General features: G+C 39.8%; 1 protein-coding gene across 3 annotated transcripts in view; it reads right to left on the bottom strand.

Moving 5' to 3' along the window:
• Nucleotides 1–19,476, bottom strand: part of Stx8 (syntaxin 8) — a 278,115-nt gene that overhangs the window by 201,271 nt on the left and 57,368 nt on the right. For all 3 annotated transcript variants that reach the window (XM_010614972.2, XM_033762791.1, XM_033762790.1), the window contains exon 6: nucleotides 16,664–16,756. In XM_010614972.2, coding sequence (XP_010613274.1) covers nucleotides 16,664–16,756 — 93 coding nt within the window. The remainder of the gene's footprint in view (nucleotides 1–16,663; nucleotides 16,757–19,476) is intronic.

The following is a 19,476-nucleotide window of genomic DNA, read 5'->3' as shown; positions in this document are numbered from 1 at the left end:
TGACAGACTCTGGGCTCTTTGCTTGATTTAATAAAAAATATTTGGTCTGTATTCATTGTTCCTATCAAGAGCTTCAAACACACTTGAAATCTGTTACTCATAATGAGTCTTTTCAGAGTTAGGCTAAAAAGAGGTAACTCATGGAGGACCCTAAGATAATTTTGAGACAAAGGCTGGCCATACAAAAGATTAAAGTGTTGAAATTTTCAGGCTGAACCCCACCCTCTAGGGAAGGGAGAGAGGATGGAGGCCAACTGAGTGGCCAATGATGTAAGTGACCATGCCTAGGCAATGAAACCTCCACAGAAAACCTAGCCCCTGGGTCAGTGAAGGCATGGGTGTGCCATGGGCACCATGTATCTGGAGCAGGTGCCAAGGCTCCACACCACCACTCTGCCCTACACAACTCTTTTATTTGGCTGCTCTGGAGTTGTAGCCACTATTCAAAAACAAAAACTGATGTTATGTGGATAGCTCTTCCCAAGTTCCAAGAATTGTTCTAGTAAATTATCAAATTCTGAAGGGAGGGTCATAGCAATCTTGAATTCATAAAGTCTATTTATAAAGTCACTACACCGAATTAGCAATTTATAGGGGATATGCAGGACTTAGAGCTGGTATCTAAGTAGGAATGGTCTTGTGGGACTGAACCATTGAACCTGTGGAGTTTGATATCAGACATCATTGAACAACCAACTGGTGTCAGTTGCTGGAATGACACACTTTCTTTCTTGCTCTCTTAGCAGCCCCACTAGTATAAACTAGCTCCATCCCTAGAGATGAATAATGAATGTTCTGATAAAGAACTGAATATACTTTCACCAAGTACTTAACACCACAAGTGCAAGGAAAATAATTACCTTCCTCCAGATCTCTAATTGTATCGTTTTATCTTCAAAACAAGTGCACCACAAGTGCAAGGAAAATAATTACCTTCCTCCAGATCTCTAATTGTATCGTTTTATCTTCAGGGAAATTCATCTATGAACACATCAGACGACAATTTGATGGTACCACTCAAATCACAGAAGCCCTACAAAACACCTTCTCCAGGCTATATTAAACATATATTTAGCTCAGCAGTTCGGTGGCCTGCCTTGCAAGCGCAAGGACCCGAGTTCAATCCCCGGTACCAAAAACAAACAAACAAACAAAAAAACCCATGTATTTTACTGAAGCCTCCAGAACACCAGTTGTTTCTGTTCAACAATTTATATAGCTACTATGACCTCATTTAAAAAATCTAAAAGAGATTTTGAGCTCAAGACATGAGAGCAAGCATATATAGTTGCCTCCTTCCTTCCAAAAAGCGCAATGAAATAGCAATGAAAATATTTTTTATAAGAATGAATCCATGGCGGCACTGAAAACACAGAGGAGTGCTTCAGTGGGCAAGTCATTTAAAGACTCACTTGCTTAAAGAAGAGAGTAGAAACTGTATTGACAAATAAACCAAAATTGGCAGGGAGGGAGGTGCAATTTGCAGTACACAAGGCCACAGAGAGAAGCTCTTTCTTCCAGATAGAACCCTGGAGAGGTGCCAAGCTTACAGTCAATGGCTACTGGCAGCCACAGAATGGCCTACACAGAAGTGGCTGTAAGGCAGGAACCAGGGCCTCTGAGCCATGAGTTATCAGCTGAGCCCATCTCCCCTGAGCCTTGCCAGGGATGGGCTGCAGTGTGCAGGGCGTGGTCCCAGCTGGAGCCCTGGACAGCTACCTCTCTCTGGACAAGGTCTGCACAGTCAGTGCCCACAGTGTTGGTGTCCAGGCTGGGAAATGAGTCAAAGAAGAGACTCAAAGAGAAACACAGGAGTAAAAAACAGAATAAAGGCCCAGGCTCAGTGGTTCCGGTGCCTGGCTCGTAAGCACAAGGGCTTGAGTATGATCCCGGTACCAAAAACAAAACAAAACAACACAACCACAATAAAATATGTCATGTCATCCCAACATTAAATTTATCCTTATCTTGTTAATTTTGTGGTGAGAGTTACAGAAAAGGGTCCTGATTCTGCTGCCTCACTACACACCCTAAAGGGAAAGCTGACCACCAATCCACTCTGCCCCTACAGAGTGCGTGGCCAGCTTCCCAACCCCATCAATAAAGAAGCCTTTCTAGATAACAGCAAGAAACTTAGGGTACTGTTGCACAGCAGGTTGACTCCCGCTAACAATTATGTGCTGTGCATTTCAAAAAAGAAGAATTTTGAATTTTTTCCCCTCAGAAAGAAATAATGCTTGAGGAGACAAATATGTTTAACCTGATTTAAACATTGTGCATTGTGAATTCAACATTACTGTATACAGTAATCCACTATTATGTACAATTTTATGTTGTGTGTCAGTTAAAAATTAAAATGCTTTAAAAAGCTGTTTTTTTTAATAAATAAATCCCTCAGTACAAAAGGAGCCTACTTGTACTAATTAACATGGTCTTTCATTCAAACATGAAGAATTAAGGAAAGAATTAGCAGATGCATAAGGAAAAGTCCACAGCATGTGTACTAGTTTGCAAGGGCTACCACAACAAAGTACTACAGACTAGATGGTTTCTACAACCTTGTTACTTCATAATTCTAGAAGCTGGAAGTCCAAGATCAAGATGTACACAGGGCTGGCTTCTTCTGAGGCTGTCCCTCCTTAGCTTGTCGTTTCCCTATTCCTTCATGTGGTCTCCTCTCTGTATGTGTCTGTGCTTCAATTTCTTCTTATAAAGGACAGTAACCATACTGGATTAGGGTCTACTCTAATGATGTCATTTTCACTTAATTACTTATTTAAAGATGCTCTCTCCAAATACAGTTATATTCTGAAGTACTGGTTTAGAACTTCAACATATGACATTTGCAGGATCATAATTCAGCCAATAATAGAATGAAACAGCAAGACTGGGGTGAACAAAGCAAAAAGTATCTAGAGAAAACAAATAATGTGAGGAGCAGAAGAAACATCTTAAGGCTCTTATCATTCAAAGGTTTTCAAAGATTTTATAACCTTAAAACACATTTCTGTGGAAAACAGCAATCTTGCGGACTAAAGTTTTTTGGTGTTTAAAACTCTAGTTTCCCCAAATTAAAAAAAAAAAAATTTAGAAAAACTGAAGAATAGGAGGAAACAACAATTATAACACAAATCAGTAAAATGTGATGGTAAATCTAAATAAAATACTGATGATGGAAAAGAGGAGAAGATTCCCTTTAAAACAATGCGAAAGTTGAGGGCTTTCAGCGAAGTTTAAGAACTTCAAGACTGGATTTATTAGGGATATTTATTTGCTCTAGCCTTTGTTAGAAAAATGTAAATTTAGGTATGCATGTTAAAAATGCTGCGGGGGGGCCCAAGGTGGGTGGCCTGACCAAGTACCCCATTCTTGGGTAGGGAAGGAGGAAACTAATTTTCCCATAGAACTGCCATTTTCCACCTTCCGATGCTCAAGAAGTATAGGATTTTTATTTCCATCTCTGTATGGGTGTGCAAACAGCAGGCCCAAAGGTACATGCCTGGCTTACTTATCTCTAAGGACCAGGAGGCTGCCATCTACACACTAACATAGATTAGCATCTGAATTATTGGCACCTGGAAGCTTCCCTTTGTTGCTTTTAAGCTCAGCTAAAAACTGCAGAACAGTTTCAGGATTTTTTACCTAATATTTTCATGTGTTAAATAAAAATTACAGGAGGCCTCTGATTTGGAATGGACTCCTACACTAGGCCCAATAGACCAAATCAATATGGAGTCATAACAAATATCAATTACAGAAGCTGAGTCTAGTCACTCAGGGGCAGCCAACCAATTCAAATGAGGCAAACTAAATACCTCATCTCCATGTTTATACACACTGCCTGATCACACTGTAGCCTCTGAGTTCCTTCATGTTCTGGTTAGAAGCAATGCTTAACTCTAGAATCATTAATTAAAGTCAATTAAAACACTTAAGCTAAGTTTGTCGTTAATTTTGTTTTGTGACATGTGTTTGGAGAAGGGAGTTGGCATCCTTTCTAGACTCGGCTTATCATTTTAACCAAAATCTCTATTGTTTTTATTGTGAAGAGTCAGTAATTGAAAACACCTTTAGAGTGCTAATGTGAGCATCGCACATATTCACCTTTCATGTTCATAATACCATAAATTGGTTCTACAAATCCCCACTTTACAAATGAGAAAGGATATAGAAAGATGAATTAACCTGTTCAAGGTCACACAGTGAAGTATCAGAGGGAGTTTGATTCTCAATTAAAAAATACTGCCACTGTGATACTCATTCATGTCATTCAACAAATATCTTCAGTCCCCCTCTTCCCTCCGCCAAACATATTGGTAGGATTATACCTCCTAGTGGCTGGATGGGGCACCTGGTTAGTTGTGTGCAATGAGCTATGCATGAAATTGACTTGTCACTTCTGGGCCAGAGCATTTAATTGCAGAAACAAGACCCCCTATGGTTCTCTTGCTTCCTGGCACAGTATCCAGCAGTGTTTGAAATGGTAGTAGCTATTCTAACAACCAGAGATCTGAAGTAATTATGTTCACCACTGACCTACAATGAAAATACATTTAGAAATGTAAAAAAAAAAAAAAAAATGTTATTTTAAGCCACTTATATTTGGGGACTATTTGTTACCACAGAATAACTTATCCAGACTGATAAAATCAACTGTTTATGTTGATGAAAAGAGGTAAGACAAAGAATATTCATTAAAAGAAGAGAAACAGAATATAAAACTTCCAAACTAGTGAAGTTATCCAGAAGGAAATAGATATCATAGCCAGTGCTCAAACAAAGCTAAGAAATCCAATTCTTACCAAAGCCAAGAAACTTAATACTAAACCCTGTCTGCAACCACTGCTTAGCAGTTAGCAACCACAAAACCGGAGGGATGATTCTACGATCCCCTATAGGACTCTCTGCAAAAAATAACATGAAATAGATAATCTCATAGAAGAGAAGTCACAAAGTACATAATAATCACCATGGGAAGTCAGCTAAACAATACAGAAAAAGTTAATCTCAAAGGACTTTCCAATAACAGCACAACCAGAAAATGTTTAAAACTCTCAAAAAGATCAAGACAGGAATGGAATCAGTATGGCAAGAAAGGGGTGTTGTGAAAGAACAACAAATGATTTTGATAATACACTCATATACACTCTGGTTAAAGACAAGTAAGTAAATTCAATTATTGGTCTCCTCTCCTGTAAACCCACGATGGCATAGGGATTTTTGTTTTTAAGACACAAAGGACAAGACTGATGGAAGAGAAGACATCAGCAATAATACTTGGATACTTGGCAGACGTTTTCTTGAAAATGAAGTGAGCATGACCCTTCAAATAAAACAACCATGTCAGTTGCTGCTAATAAAATTTGAGTTTTCAAGTGGAAATCAGAATTTTAGAAAACTTGTATCAGCCACTGCAAGTCTGACTGTTTCTTGATACTTAAAGACTTTCCTGATGAGGTGAGCAGCTATTTTAAATGTGATTTTTAAAAATTCTGTATAATGAATGTGTCAACATTTGGAAGATCTGTTAAATTCAGTGAACCAATATTTTCCAAATGACCAATGCATGATTGTACAAAATCTTGCGTGGGAAAAGATTCATTTGAAGTGTGAGACCAACAGACTGCAATGGAACATAGTAAACATAGTACAAAAAATAAATTGGTATGGTTTCAGATTCTACATTGCAACTAACCTTTTTTTTGGTACCAGAGATTGAACTAGGGACCTTGTTCTTCTTGCAAGGGAGGCAGTGGTAAACAACTAACCTTTAAGAAACTATTGCTTGTTAAATTTTGGTGTAGTATCAAAGAAGAAAAACTACAATATCTAGAAAGATTATTAAATACTTCCTTTTTCCAACTACATAGGTGTGTGAATTTTATTTTTTGTCTATACCATTTAAAACAACATATTGCAACATATCGACTATTAGGCCAGACATAAAATGTCTGTAAAAATATAAAACAATGTGATTTTAAAAATTTTTTGGAAAATAGTTATTTCATAAAAGTATTTATGTTAACATATAATGGCTTATTGTCATTTTTAAACAACAGTAACAAATCTTTTTTTAATAGACTTTTAATTTCAAATGCAGGTAAGTATGAACAGAAATAGCTCACATAAATAAAAGCTCTTAGGAGTTCCCAATGATTTTTAAGTATATACAAGGTCCTGGATTCACAAATTGAAAATTTGTCTAGGAGGGAAAGGTAACCAAAAGAAAGCCTATATATAGTGATATTAGTGAGATGATAGACCTAAAAATGAATGCACTGAAAATAGATATTTTTATAATATACAGCAACAAAAAATAATGTATGTGTATAGTAGGGATATTCTTGGAATTTATAAAATAAAAAATTCATCCAATTACATGGGAAAAAAATGCTACAACACTGAAGGAGATTTTATTACATCTCTTTTAGTGTCAAGGGAAACAGAGGTAGTAAAGGCAAATAAAATGTGAACATAATTAATAAGCCTGATCTAGCAAATGCACATAAAACTCTGTCTCCTCAGCCACACATGGAGAAGTTATAAACCTGAAGTTCTTACTAAGCCTCAGAGGAAATCTTCAAAAGAACTAGAATTAGTACATAATTCCCTGATTCTTTTGCAACTTGATGAGAAAATCAAGAGACAGTTAGGATACTGATGACCCCCAAAGGCCCATGTGTTAAATAAAGACTGGTTCCCCCATGGCAGTGCTATTCAGATGGTAGAACCTTTGAGAGGTGGGGGTGGGTGGAGGTACTTAGGGTCACTAAGGGTGTACCCGTAAAGTGAATGAAGCTCCAAACCCCTCCTTTTTCCCTTTTTGCTTCCTGGCTTGTAAATTGAACCATTTTGCTTTGACACACACTCCTTCCGTGATGTGCTTGCCTTTCCTTGGGCCCAATCCAATCATGGATGGGAATCTCTAAAACTGTAAGCCAAAATTAATCCTTTCTCTTTTTAAGATAATTTTCTCCAGTATATTGTTATAGTAACAGAAAACTAACACAAATGGTTTTAAAATGTATGTTTTAGAAACAATGAATTAGAAAAGTCAAGTATAAAAAACACAATATAAAGGACAATACAATAAAAGCATATCAACATTTGTGGAGCATAGAAGTGTTACTTGAAAGAGATTTATAGGTGGGTAGTTTTCAAAAGAATCAATAGTATAAATTAGCATGGAGTCCTAGATCTATTCAAAATTACTATTAACATAACTGTTTCCTGACCAACACTACTGCTTGTGGCTAAAGAGTCCTTCCTAGGAAAATATAAACCCTCTGTAGTTTTCAGGCCCTATAAGGTTTTCACCCTGTGAAATCCTCTACACCCTGGCTCAAAAGTCCTCTACAACTTCATCTTGGTGCACTTTCCTTATTACTCACTATTTTCCAGCCACAAAAAGCCTTTTGATTTCTGCAATTTGCAAGGTTCTCCCCAGTCTCCAAGGCTTCATGTGAGATGTGCCCTCAGTCCTCGGAAGTTTCACTGGCTACGTCTTCAATGGCTAACTGCAGCCCATTCTCAAAGTCCCAGCCTTTTCCCCACCATTCAAACTTAGAACTCCCTGTCACCCCCTTCCATAGATACCTGCTCTTTTCTTTCACAGCACGTACCATAATTTGATAAAATACTTTTAAGATATGTTTGCTTAACATCTGTCTCCTGTTATTGCTGATTTTACTTTATCAGGAGCTAGTCTCACATGTAGCTGTGAGACCTGCAATATTTATTATTTGCCAATGTGGTTATATCTTCTCCCCAAAACGGACTAAACTCTTAGTGTAGATGTGCTAACTGCTGTGGGACCATGGGAAAAAATACATAAATATATTTAACATATAAATATTTAGTTATTAAAACATAAATTATATGTATGGGAGAATCACATTGTCTCCTTCATTTTAAGTAAATTATATAGACAAAAATCACAGAATTGATGAGTAGCAAACTAAGTAGTTCTGTATAACTGAAGTCGTGAGCCTTGTCTGGTGGAGGCCCACACTTACAACTCTGTCCTGAGCCCTGCCTCCCTGCTCAGTTGACTCATCTTTCCTGTTTTCTGGATCTGGGTACAACTGGCCTCCTTCCCAAGTTTTCAATGATGTTTTCTCCTTTGCAAACAAAGGGCCTTTGCACATGCTGTTGCCTCCATTTGAAATGGTCTTTCCTTCTCTTTTTATACAGATAGTGCCTGTTTCTTTGTTAGGGTTCTTGGGACCAAACCCATGGCTGACACATGCTAACCACATGCTCTACCAATAGGACCTACTCCCAACTTCCTTGTTTATCCTTCTAAATCTCTAGGCAATTATTTCCTCAAGGAAGGCTTTCTTCACCTTCATATCACACCAGATTCATCTGTTCATATTCTAACACTACCTATTTCCCAGTCCAACTGCCAAATGTGTTGGCTGTGCAGCAACCACTGCCCACCTGCCTCCCTCAGGAGAACAGAAGCCATATCTTTTGCTTCAAACCCCAGCCCAATGCTTTACACATAATTCCATTCATATCTGGGGCTCAGTGAGTAGACAATATGGAGAATGTGCTCAGAAAGAAAAAGAAAAACAAAAACGAAATAATGGTCCCTGGTGCTGAAAAGGTCAGGGACCACTGCACCCCGTCCATTCATCTAACTTATCATAGCACCAGGAAGGCCAAGGAGAAAGTGCCCAAATTAAGTCACATGACACCATAGTAGGGCTGGGCCAAAACTGAAATAAATATTCTACAGCCACCTAGATTTAACGAAGGATTCTTCCTACAGCTGTAACTAAATTTAACAAAAACAATCATGTAGCCACACCTAGATCTAACAAAAAGAATCTTCCTATAGCTGCATTTCCCAGACTTCAGATTTCAAATGCAACTCTCAGATTTTTCTGCAATATTCATATTTAAGCTGTGCTATACAGGATTATGTTTTTCTTTTTTTTCTTTTGTTTTTTGTTTTTTATTTTTTTGAGACAGGGTCTTACTATGTAGTTGAGACTGACCTGGAACTCACTTTGTAGCCCTGGCTGGTCTTGAACTCACAGCGATCCTCCTGCCTCAGCCTCTCGAGTGCTGGGATTACAGGCGTGCGCCACCACACCTGGCAGGATAATGTTTTCTTCATATCAATTTGCTATCATCTTCTGACTTACACAAGTTAATTGAATAAGGAAATTTTACATTGTTGTGAAATCACAGGTTTCAAAATCAGTCATTTTTATTTCTACAATGAGATATATTATACAATGAGACACACAACTACTAAACTATAAGCTGTTTCCTACATAAAACCTAAGATAAGCATGCCTAACATACTTTGAAAAATCTGGCATTGGATAATATGATGAGAAGCCTTTGCCAAATTGCTCCTCCTATGAAGCCAGCTTTAAAGAAATCACTTGAAGAGGTAAGAGAGGTACAGACACATAGGTAACTACAAATACATCTTCTACCAGAACCTGAATTCACAGACAATTGATAAAAAGACACAGTGATTATTCATGTTAGTTTTCTGTTGGCATCTATACAATGATTACAAATGTAGTAGCTTAAAGCAACATTTACTCCCTTACATTTAGAGACATAAGTCTGAAGCTAGTTTCTGTGGACTGAAAGGTGTCCTTCCGAGGATCTAGGAGAAAATCTACTTTCTGGTCTTTTCTGGTTTCTAGAGCCTTATTCTTTAAGTCTTCAAAGCCAGCAGGGTAGCATGTTGCTTAAGTCATTGAATCACCTCCCCACCCCACCCCCCCTTTTCTTTTGCAGGGCTGGGGATCAAGTCCAGGTTCTTGCACATGCTAGGAAAGTACTTTATTGCTGGGTCATATCCCTAGCCCCTGCTTCCTTTTTATAAGGACACCTGTTATTGCACTTGGGGCTCACTTGGGTGATCCAGGATAATCTCCCCATCTTGACAACCTTAACACTGCACATCTGCAAAGTCTCTTTTACTATATAAGGTAACACTCAGATTCCAGGCATGGAGATACAGATCGGTGGGGGAGGGGGCACCTGGGGGAGGTGTCATTTTCAATCCATCACATCCTTTTTCTCCATTTTCCACATAAAAAATCAACCAGGAGTTTTAACTAACTGGTGAATGTAATTCACTGATATGTATGTGAGGTCTTTGATTATTGTATGTCCTTCAAGGAGCATGATCAGTTTTCTGGCTCTTCCAAAGCACACAATGGTCTTGTCCCAGTATGGGTGCTAAAAAGGCCAGTGCCTTTCTTTTCACACTGGTCCCTAGAGTAGCACACAAGGAGGGAAGAGACACTACCCTGGCCCGTCAGGCCTCACACTGCTTCTCTACTTTAGGAATACAGGGAGAGTAAAATGCCAATAATACAGTGTTGGGTGCAGGCAGAGCAGGAATATGGGGTTTTTTTTGCTGTTGAGATTGGCCTCCCAACTTTGCACTGAACTACATCCTCCCTTTTTTAGTTATTTTTTAAAATTTTGAGACAGAGTTTCTCTAAGTCACCTAGACTGGGCTTGAGCTTCCAATTTTCCTGCCTCAGCCTTCCAGAGTGCTGGAATTGCAGGCATGTACCCCCACACTCACCTTGTATATGAACTTTAGGCAAAAAGAAGAATGATTTTTTTTTTTGTAAGATCCTTCAGTAAGACATTTCCATCTGTCCTCCAGCAACTACAGTGGAGCTGAGTCTTTTTCATCAGCAATACTCTCTTTTTCATAAATGACCTACAAAGCCAAGTGCAGTACTGCATGCATGTAATCCCAGCTGCTGAGGAGGCTGAAGCAGGAGGATTCAAGCCCAGCCTTAACCAGGGCAACTTAGGAAGACCCTGCCCTCAAAATTTAAAAAGGGCTGGGGATAAAGCTCAGTGTATAGCACTTGCCTTGCATACATGAGTATTAAAAAAAAAAAAGCGCCTAACAAAACTTTTCTAATTCAATTGAACACGTATATAATAAAAACTTTTTATTGCAGTTAGATCCTGATTTCTGAAAAAACAAAATATTAGTTTCTGAAGCCTTATTTATGTTCATTAACAAGTATTATGAGTCTCTAGCTCCCTATCATGTGAGTTAGGCACTGGGGATGGAAGAGAGAACAGAAAGGTGCACTCACCCCAGGAGCTTCCAGTGCAGTGGAGAAAATGGACACGTCCCTGTGAGCCAGTGAGGAGCACTGTCGATGGCAACCCAGGGCTTGGGGAGCATACAGGAGGGGAAGAGTTCACAGAGAAGACGATGCATCCATGCACACAGAAACTGCAAGGCTGAGTCTGTGCGAGCCAAGGCTGGGAGTGGTGAGGAGAAGGAAAGGCAGCAGAGGGGACAATAGCAACTGCCCAGGGGCTCTGGGCACTGGGAATTTTCTGCACAGTCCTGGCAGACTCGCCCTGCTTACAGGTATGCCCAAGGAGACTAGCTGTGGTTTATTGATCCCTTGACAGGGAATGCAATGACTTCATCGTGGCAATCAAGTTTGGGCTTTTCAGGAGGGCAATGAGGAGCTAATCTAAATTGATAATGTGATCAGGTCTGTGTTCTAAAATGAATACCCCTGACCCAAGGGAGGCTGAGAAGGAAATAAGACCTGAGTCAAGGTATCAGGATGCAAATAGTCTAGGCAAAAGGGACAGAAGCAGACAAATTTCAGTGATCTTTAAGGGACACATGCAACCAGATCTGGTGACTCATTAAGGTTAAATAAAGGAGTCATTGCAGATGGAGGGGGCACTCACGGATGGGAAGGGGGAGTGGGGACACAGGGCCTGGCCTGTACCGCATACGAGCATGTGAATGTGTGTGTACTTGCAAAGAAAGAAAAGAAAGGAGGAAGAGAGGGAAGGAAGGAGGGAGGTTCAATCCCCAGTACCAGGAAAAGAAAACTCAGAAAAAATAAGAGATTTACAGGACCTTAATCTGTGACATTTAAATCTAACCAGTAAAAGTTGCAAAGAGAATGGAAAAAAAACAAGTTAGTTATAGAGAGAATTCTCTAGAATAGAACTTCTAGATTATATGGGACCTTAAGCACCCAACACAATGGGTGAAAATATATGTACATCAATGCCCATTAATAAAAAATTTCAGGATATCACTGGTAAAGAGAAGATCCTAAAAAGTTAGAGAGAGTGGGGAAACAGGTCATTTGTGAAGATCAAGAATCACGATGGCCAGGTGTGGTGGCAGATAACCTACAGACCGAAATCCTCAGAAGGCAAAAGGTTCTCTGGTATCCAGGGGTTTGAGACCAGCTTGAGAAAAATAGCAAGACCCCACCACACACACACACACACACACACACACACACACACACACACACACACACAGGCACGCACGCACACACAAATCCTGATTTCATGATGAAGGACCTAAAAGCACTGACACCCCAGTGGCAGTGGGCAGAGCCTGCCCTGAGATTCTGGCTTCTAAACACCATTTCCCAGTAAAGGAATAAGGGATACTTGAAGAAATAGCTGACTTCAAGATTAGGACATCTCCGAAAAGGATGAACCTGGAATATTTTACTGTTCCAGAAAGCAAGGAAGTGCTCACAGACTGGCAGGAAAACATCAAATGGACTGGCAACCTGGGGATAGCTGAGCATCATAAAGACTGATGATGACCCACACAAATTCTAGTAGAAATGTGATCTCAGGGCCATGTCAGCTATCAGGATTGCACCTCTATGGTTCTATACGGGGCTGATGTTGAGGCCTGGCCAATGCCAAAATTAGGTCTCAGAGCAAGTTAAGTCAGGTCAGTCCTATTGCTTTTGGTCTTAGTATTCTTTTTAAAAGCCTGTGTTCTTGAGTAAAGAATTTTTTAGTAAACTGATACAACAACTCTTAATTTTAGAACAGTCTCTTTGTGATCTATTACCTGTTCTTTGTGCCCAATGATCTCCACAGGTCACCTGGAGCTAAAGAGCAAACTTGATGGTTCCAAGAGGAGAGCTGATTGACTCAGGGCTTCAACCTTCCCTCCTGTCACCCCCACAAACCAGTGTACATCAAGTTTCTCATCTCTGGGACTTCAACTTCACTGTTAATGCTTCCCCTAGCATACGAACAGGGTAATGGCGGGGTCAGTCAGACCTTTAACACTCTATGAGAAGGCTGAAAACTGAATTCTTAAATTGAAGATAATTCGGCCCTTTGGCTTTGTGGTTATAGTCTAAGTGCAATGAATTTTGGTAGTAAGGTTTGATACTTGATTCCAAAATGGTCTGGCTGGCCATTATCCTGGCTTATTGTTTCTCTCATTTAATGAAAACCAAAAGAATAATTCATGGTTCAGTAAATCATATGGAGATATTTACAACAAAAGTGGTATCCTTTTCCAGTGCCCCTGACTTCTTACTATACACTCGGATCACAATAAAGATCCAGATGGGGCTGCAATCCTATTCTTACCACTTACAGATAAAATGGCCTTTGTTCCCTTTAGTGATGGAATAGAAGCTGTCTATAGTTCTGGCAGGGATATAATTTTTTATCCTCAGAAAGTCTTAGTTCCTCTGAGAGAAAATGGCTGACTCTGCCCTATCTCTGAGGAGAAAATGTGCACATTAGAAAACCACCAGCTTAACGGTTGTCTCCCTGGGAGGCCACCACAGAAAAAACCCAGCTTATGTTGGCAGATAAAGGAAAAATACCTCAAGTTTGTGTATGTCATGCATCCATCTGGGTCTGGGACAGAGATGAAGGTGGGGGAGACGTGGACAACGACGCAAAGAGCTGGGCTAAGATGTGTGAGAGCAAAGAACTCTTGACTGTGACTCAGGCTGCATGTGACACCATGTAATTATGTGAATGCTCTGTACATGTGTGAGGTTTGTGTCATGTGAGCATGGGAAATGCAACAGAAAAGTACTGCACTAAATATGTTCTCTCAGCACATTCAGCAAGGGCACTGGTTCTCCAACTTGGCAATATAATGAAATCAATCTTGGAAGTTTTAAAAGATTCTGATGTTTTAGGCTCCACATCAGAAGTTTACTTGGTTTAAAGTACTATAGAAGAGAGAATAATGGCTTCCTGGAGATGTCCATGTCTTACTCCCTGGAACCTGTCGATATGTGAGGTTATGACAAAGGAGCCCTAAAGTTAAAAGTGGAGTTAAGGGTACTAATGAGCAGAGCTGCAAGTAAAGAGATGGTCCTGGACTTTATGGGTGGGCCCAGTGTTACACAAGGGTCCTTAAAAGTGGATTGTAGGGCTGGGTATGGTGATGTACACCTATAAACCCAGCTACTTGGAAGACTGAGGCAGAAGGATCATGAGGTCAATGCCAGCCCAGGCTACATAGTGAGATCTGGTCTCAAAACTGAAAATGGATTGGGGTGCAGTCCAGTGGTAGAACCCTTGTGCCCTTGCCTGACATGTGAGACCTTGGGTTTAATCCCTAGTACTCAAAAAATAAAAGTGGAGGAGGGAAGCAACATTAGTGCTGGGAGTGATGTAATATGAGGATTCTTCGTACTACTGCTGGAGAAGGGACCCTGAGCCAAGGAACGTGGGTGCCTCTACACACTGGGAAAGCGAAGAGGTGAATTCTCCCCTTGAGTCTCCAGAAAGGAATGTGGCCTTGCCAACATCTTGGTTTGAGCCTAGTGAGACCCATGTCAGATTGGTTTCCTACAAGTCTGTAAGACATTATATTCACGTTATTTTAAGCAATCAAGATTGTGGGTAATTTGTGACAGCAGCAATAGAAAACTCACAAAGTCATGGCCTGAGCTCAGGTGACTAATTTGCAGCAAATTATGATAACCACTAAAAATAAGATAAAGATGTGTTGGCGTGATGATTTATAGAAGAGAATATAGTGAGTTCACCTGGGAAGTGAGTTGCTCCTTCACGTCTTAGCCATCTCCTCATAGATACTGTGGAGCCCACACATTACAGGATGGACATGCTCTGTCAGTTTGGGGCAATGTCTTTTTTAGTCTGACTTACTAAATGTGCTAAAATTTCTTTGGGATAAAGAACAATTCTATGCTAGATAAGCAGATTTTTTTTTTCCTTTCCTCCCTGCTTTTTGTGGTACTGGGGATTGAATTCAGAGCCGCACTCATGCTAGACTAGTGCTCTACTATGCTAGACTAGCTGCATCCCTAGCCCTGGTAGATTTTTCTGTATTTTCTTATTTATTATACTGTTTCAAGGAAGGAATTTGACCAATAACTGAATTATATGCAAACACTTAAACTGGCCAGCTCACATTAGCAACATCAAGAAAAGGACCAAGCTATCCTACTCTCTGTGTTGAAACTATTAAAAATCACTATTATGACTGAAAGGACAGAGGGCTTCTCAATTTGTTTTAGTAATGTACTTATGATAGATGCTAAACAGATGGCATTTGTTTATGATAGACAAATGGAGTGATGCTGTGCAAATAAATGAACTCATTCTTTCTAGAGATCAAGGAAAGAAGTGTCCATTATACAGTTCTGACAGGTGCAGCCCTCCCATCAGAGTGAGCCTTCGCCCACTGCCAGGATACCCACGCCTGCTCATACATGATAGTAACCCTTCCTTAAAGCTATCCCATCATCACCCTGCCAAAAGCGAGGTCCTCTGAACTTTTACTATGTACTCTGCCCTCTTATTTGTCTTTCTGGGAGAGGAAGCTGGTAAACAGGAAAGATATGAGAATCAAAAGACCTGAGCTAGAATTTCAGCCACGTCACTTATAAATGGTGTGGCATTAGGAGTAATTTCAGCTACTCGGAGCTCTGTCTCTAACAAATGAAGATGTCTCACCTTCATGACATGTGTGAAGTAGATGAAATACTCAAGATGACAGCACCTAGCACACAGTAGGGACTTTCATCCACTCTTGGGCTTTTACGTATCACCTCTATGCTAAGCTTCTGCTCGTCTCTTTCCTGTCCTCTCACTGAGCACAGCATTTCCCCTGGGGCCTCTTGCTGCTCTCTGACTGGACATGTCTAAACTGAACTCATGCTCCCTACCTGGAAATCAGCGTCTCCTCTCAAATCCCCTCACTGCATCCATGACAAGAAAAGCACTTCCAGTTCCTTGCCTCCCTTTCTTCTTCATCCCTCCTGCTTTGTCTCTCTCGGACTCTGCTCCCCTCACACCCCACAGCCCAAGCACAAGGGCCTCACTAATGGCCCTCATGTCTTAGAGCTCTGTCTTTCCTAGTCCAGTCTGCTGGGTGCGCAAGATAATCTTTCTCCGATCAGATTTGTCTCATCAAACTCTGAAAAAGACCTTTAAACACTTTTTTGCCCACCATCTAGTATTTGGATTGAAGAAGAGTGAACTCCTTGGAGGATGTAGTTGACACGAGGACCATGAGGACCACACAGCCCCACTATGCACTGCATCAGAGGGTACCAAGCCCTGAGCAACTTCACATCACTGCCACATGAAAAAAAAGCTCTTGGGATAAAGGGACCATAAAAGAAAGCATTTTAAAAAGCAGTTGCAGAAAACTGGACATTTTAAAATCAATTTTCTTTACATAGTATTTTATAGCTATAATCAAAATTGGCCATAAACCACCCTCAATTGCACTAAACCATAACAATCCACTGACATTAAACAACTTGACATGTAATATAACATTAAAATCATTCAACAAATATCCCAATCTATAGCATTTCTATCAAAGGGCAAATCTGATCAATCTCATACTTGTTCTTACCATTTTGTTCATCCAACTCATTCCCGATTTCCTGCCCCATTTGTTTTTGGCGACTTATGATAGAGGAAAGGGCATCAAGGCCTGCATCCTGTTCTGAAAATAAAGACAAACAATTAACTAAAATTCGAAGGAAAACAGTCTAAAGTCCATAACATAACCAGGCATGTAACACAACTCAATATACAAGAGATAAGATAGTTAACACCACTGGAACAAAAAAATACCTAACTTACACCTTATTCTAAAATGATATCCAGAAGATTTAAATTTTCAAATGTGGAAAATGAAATAAAATTTGGCTAAACATTTAAACTTTAGCATCTATAAATTAGTAAGATTTTGTCTCGATTGTTAAATGTATAAAGGATCTAAACAGTAAATGAATGCATGAGAATTTTTTTTTTTACAAAAAATTTAAAACAGGAAAACACATTAGAAAAGCCTTTTTAAAAAATTAGCCAGATTGTGAGGATTAAAGAACAATGAAGGACACAAAACTGGGAAAACCCAGAAGCTCTCAAGTACTATGGAATAATAGGATAAATTAAAGTTTCCAGCTGAAATATTTCTCAAAGATACTCTTTTAATCTACCAAGTCTAGGAAAGTGTGTAATAAGGCACTCAGGGCCAGGGATGTAGCTCAGTGGTACCTAGCAAGCACAAGGTCCTAAATTTAATCCCCAGTAGCAAAACAAAAAAGTTCTTTCCTGAAATATGTGTTTCTGGCACTGGATATCAATTTACTGCCTCTCGGTTCTAAATATACCCTGACTGCTCTTTGAACATGGATCAGAACCCCTGGAATATTTTTATTCTCTCCAGTATCTCTCAGCTGACAGAGGCCACAGCCAGGGCCTCCTTCATGCTGAGCACGTGCTCTACCTCCCAGGCTCCCCGGCCTCCTCCTCTGACAGGATCCCTCACTACACAGCTGTACCCAGAGGCCACCAACTCCCACCTACACAACCCCTCCCCTCAGGGATTTTATAAAAAGAGCACCTCTGGTGAGATGCTTCCCTGTGAGCAGTTCCACTGCACTCAATAATGTGGCACCATCAGGCGTGGGGGCCTATGCCTGTCAGAAACGTCAGCACTCTGGGAGGGTGAAACATTGCAAGTTTGAGCCCAGCCTAAGCAACTCAGCCAGACCCTGTCTCCAAATTAAAAAGTAAATAAAAAGGGCTAAGGATGTAGCTAAGTGTGAAGGACCCGAGTTCTGACCCTAGTACTGCCAAAAAGAAAAAGAAAAAAGGAGGCAAAACAGGTGGCACTAACTACCATGATTTCTCTGAAATCCAGTGACCACCGCGGGTACTTGCTCAGCCCAGAGGGCCCACTCCTCTCTGGACACAAACTGCCTGGAATGAGTGACTGTACCTCGTACCTGCTATTTCTGTATTCAGCTTTCTTCACTTCTTGCTAGCTAATCCCTCATTATTTTAATCTTCAGTTGTAGTTAATAATTCTTTTTCTTTTTTCTCAGTACTGGGGATCCAACTCAGGACCTTGCACTTGGCCAGGCAGGCATGGTGCCATTGACCCACATCTCCGGCCCCCTGACCCTTAATAATTATATTAAATATTAATTTTGTCTCCTGATTGGACCTAGAGTAATATATTTTTAACAGTGAGAAACTAGAAACTAAATGCCCAAGCACAGCTATTTGTTTATAGTTTTACAGTTCAGACAGTGAAACAGTTCATATGATTTAATAATATTATGTGTGTACATTTTGATATTGAAAACTAATGAAAGGAAAAAAGTAGGATACAAAAACAATGTATACTCAAATAGCATTTTTGTCTAAAAGAGAAAGACATACTGCTTTTTCTAGTTCTTGAAAATTTAAAGAGAAAAGTGAGTTAAATTCCAGTTATCAGGTTATTTAGAGATCTTTTAAAGTTTGATGCTGATTTTTTTTTTTCAACAGGGCATCCTCATGGGTCTCTTTGTAAGATCTTTTTTCCTTTGCTTTCGGGTACAGTGAGAAGAGCATTCTGAGCCTGAGTCCACTGACTTTTCACCCAAGTAATATGCCAGATTAAGTCAGCATTCTGCCAGCTGCAGCTTCACATGGTTAGGAGTTTTAGTGCTGTTTAACCTAGAGGCATATCTACTAAAGTAGAAATCACAAAAGTCTTCTTCCTTAAGATCACATTAACATCTACTTGTATTTTTTCCAAGTCATTTTATGGAATTAAGCCATTACACTTAGTTCTTTTAATTCATCTGGAATTTATTTAAACTAAAGGCGTGAGGTAAGGATCCCTTAGTGACATTTTTTGACACTGTGCACTTTTTTAAAGCTATAAATGACCTTCTGTCTCTAGAGACCACTCCAAGGGACCATTTTCTAGCAAAATCACTTTATAATGAGGTCCTTTTGGTCTTTAGTAACAACCTCTTGGATGGTCTCCAAGAGAAATCTATCATCAACCTAGCACTGCTATAGGATGTCCAATGCTACAGTAAAATTCTAAATGGGTTCAAAGAATAATCTATACTTAGGATGGAGGGTTACATTGTCAATGTAAATTAAAAGGTAAAACAATTTAAAAACAGGAAAGGAGATTCCTCTCGGGTTTTCAATTAGGAAAAGAGTCACTGTATCTTGAAGTTGTTTTACCTAACAGAAACATACATTATGGATGAAAAGTACCTACATTATACTCTTTCCTCACACACTTATTGTCTGACTTAACTACCTAAAGCTCATCTCCTGTACAACAGAAAGAGGGCTAAAAATTCTGTTCCACTCAAATAACCGCTGTAAGACCCTGGCACCTCCTATACATGTTTAACTGTTACAATA

Source organism: Fukomys damarensis, unplaced genomic scaffold (assembly GCF_012274545.1).
Source record: "Fukomys damarensis isolate Sample0158 unplaced genomic scaffold, DMR_v1.0_HiC HiC_scaffold_13, whole genome shotgun sequence".
Lineage (NCBI taxonomy): Eukaryota > Metazoa > Chordata > Mammalia > Rodentia > Bathyergidae > Fukomys > Fukomys damarensis.
Note: the sequence above shows the minus strand (reverse complement) of the source record. Positions and strands in the feature narration are given on the sequence as shown.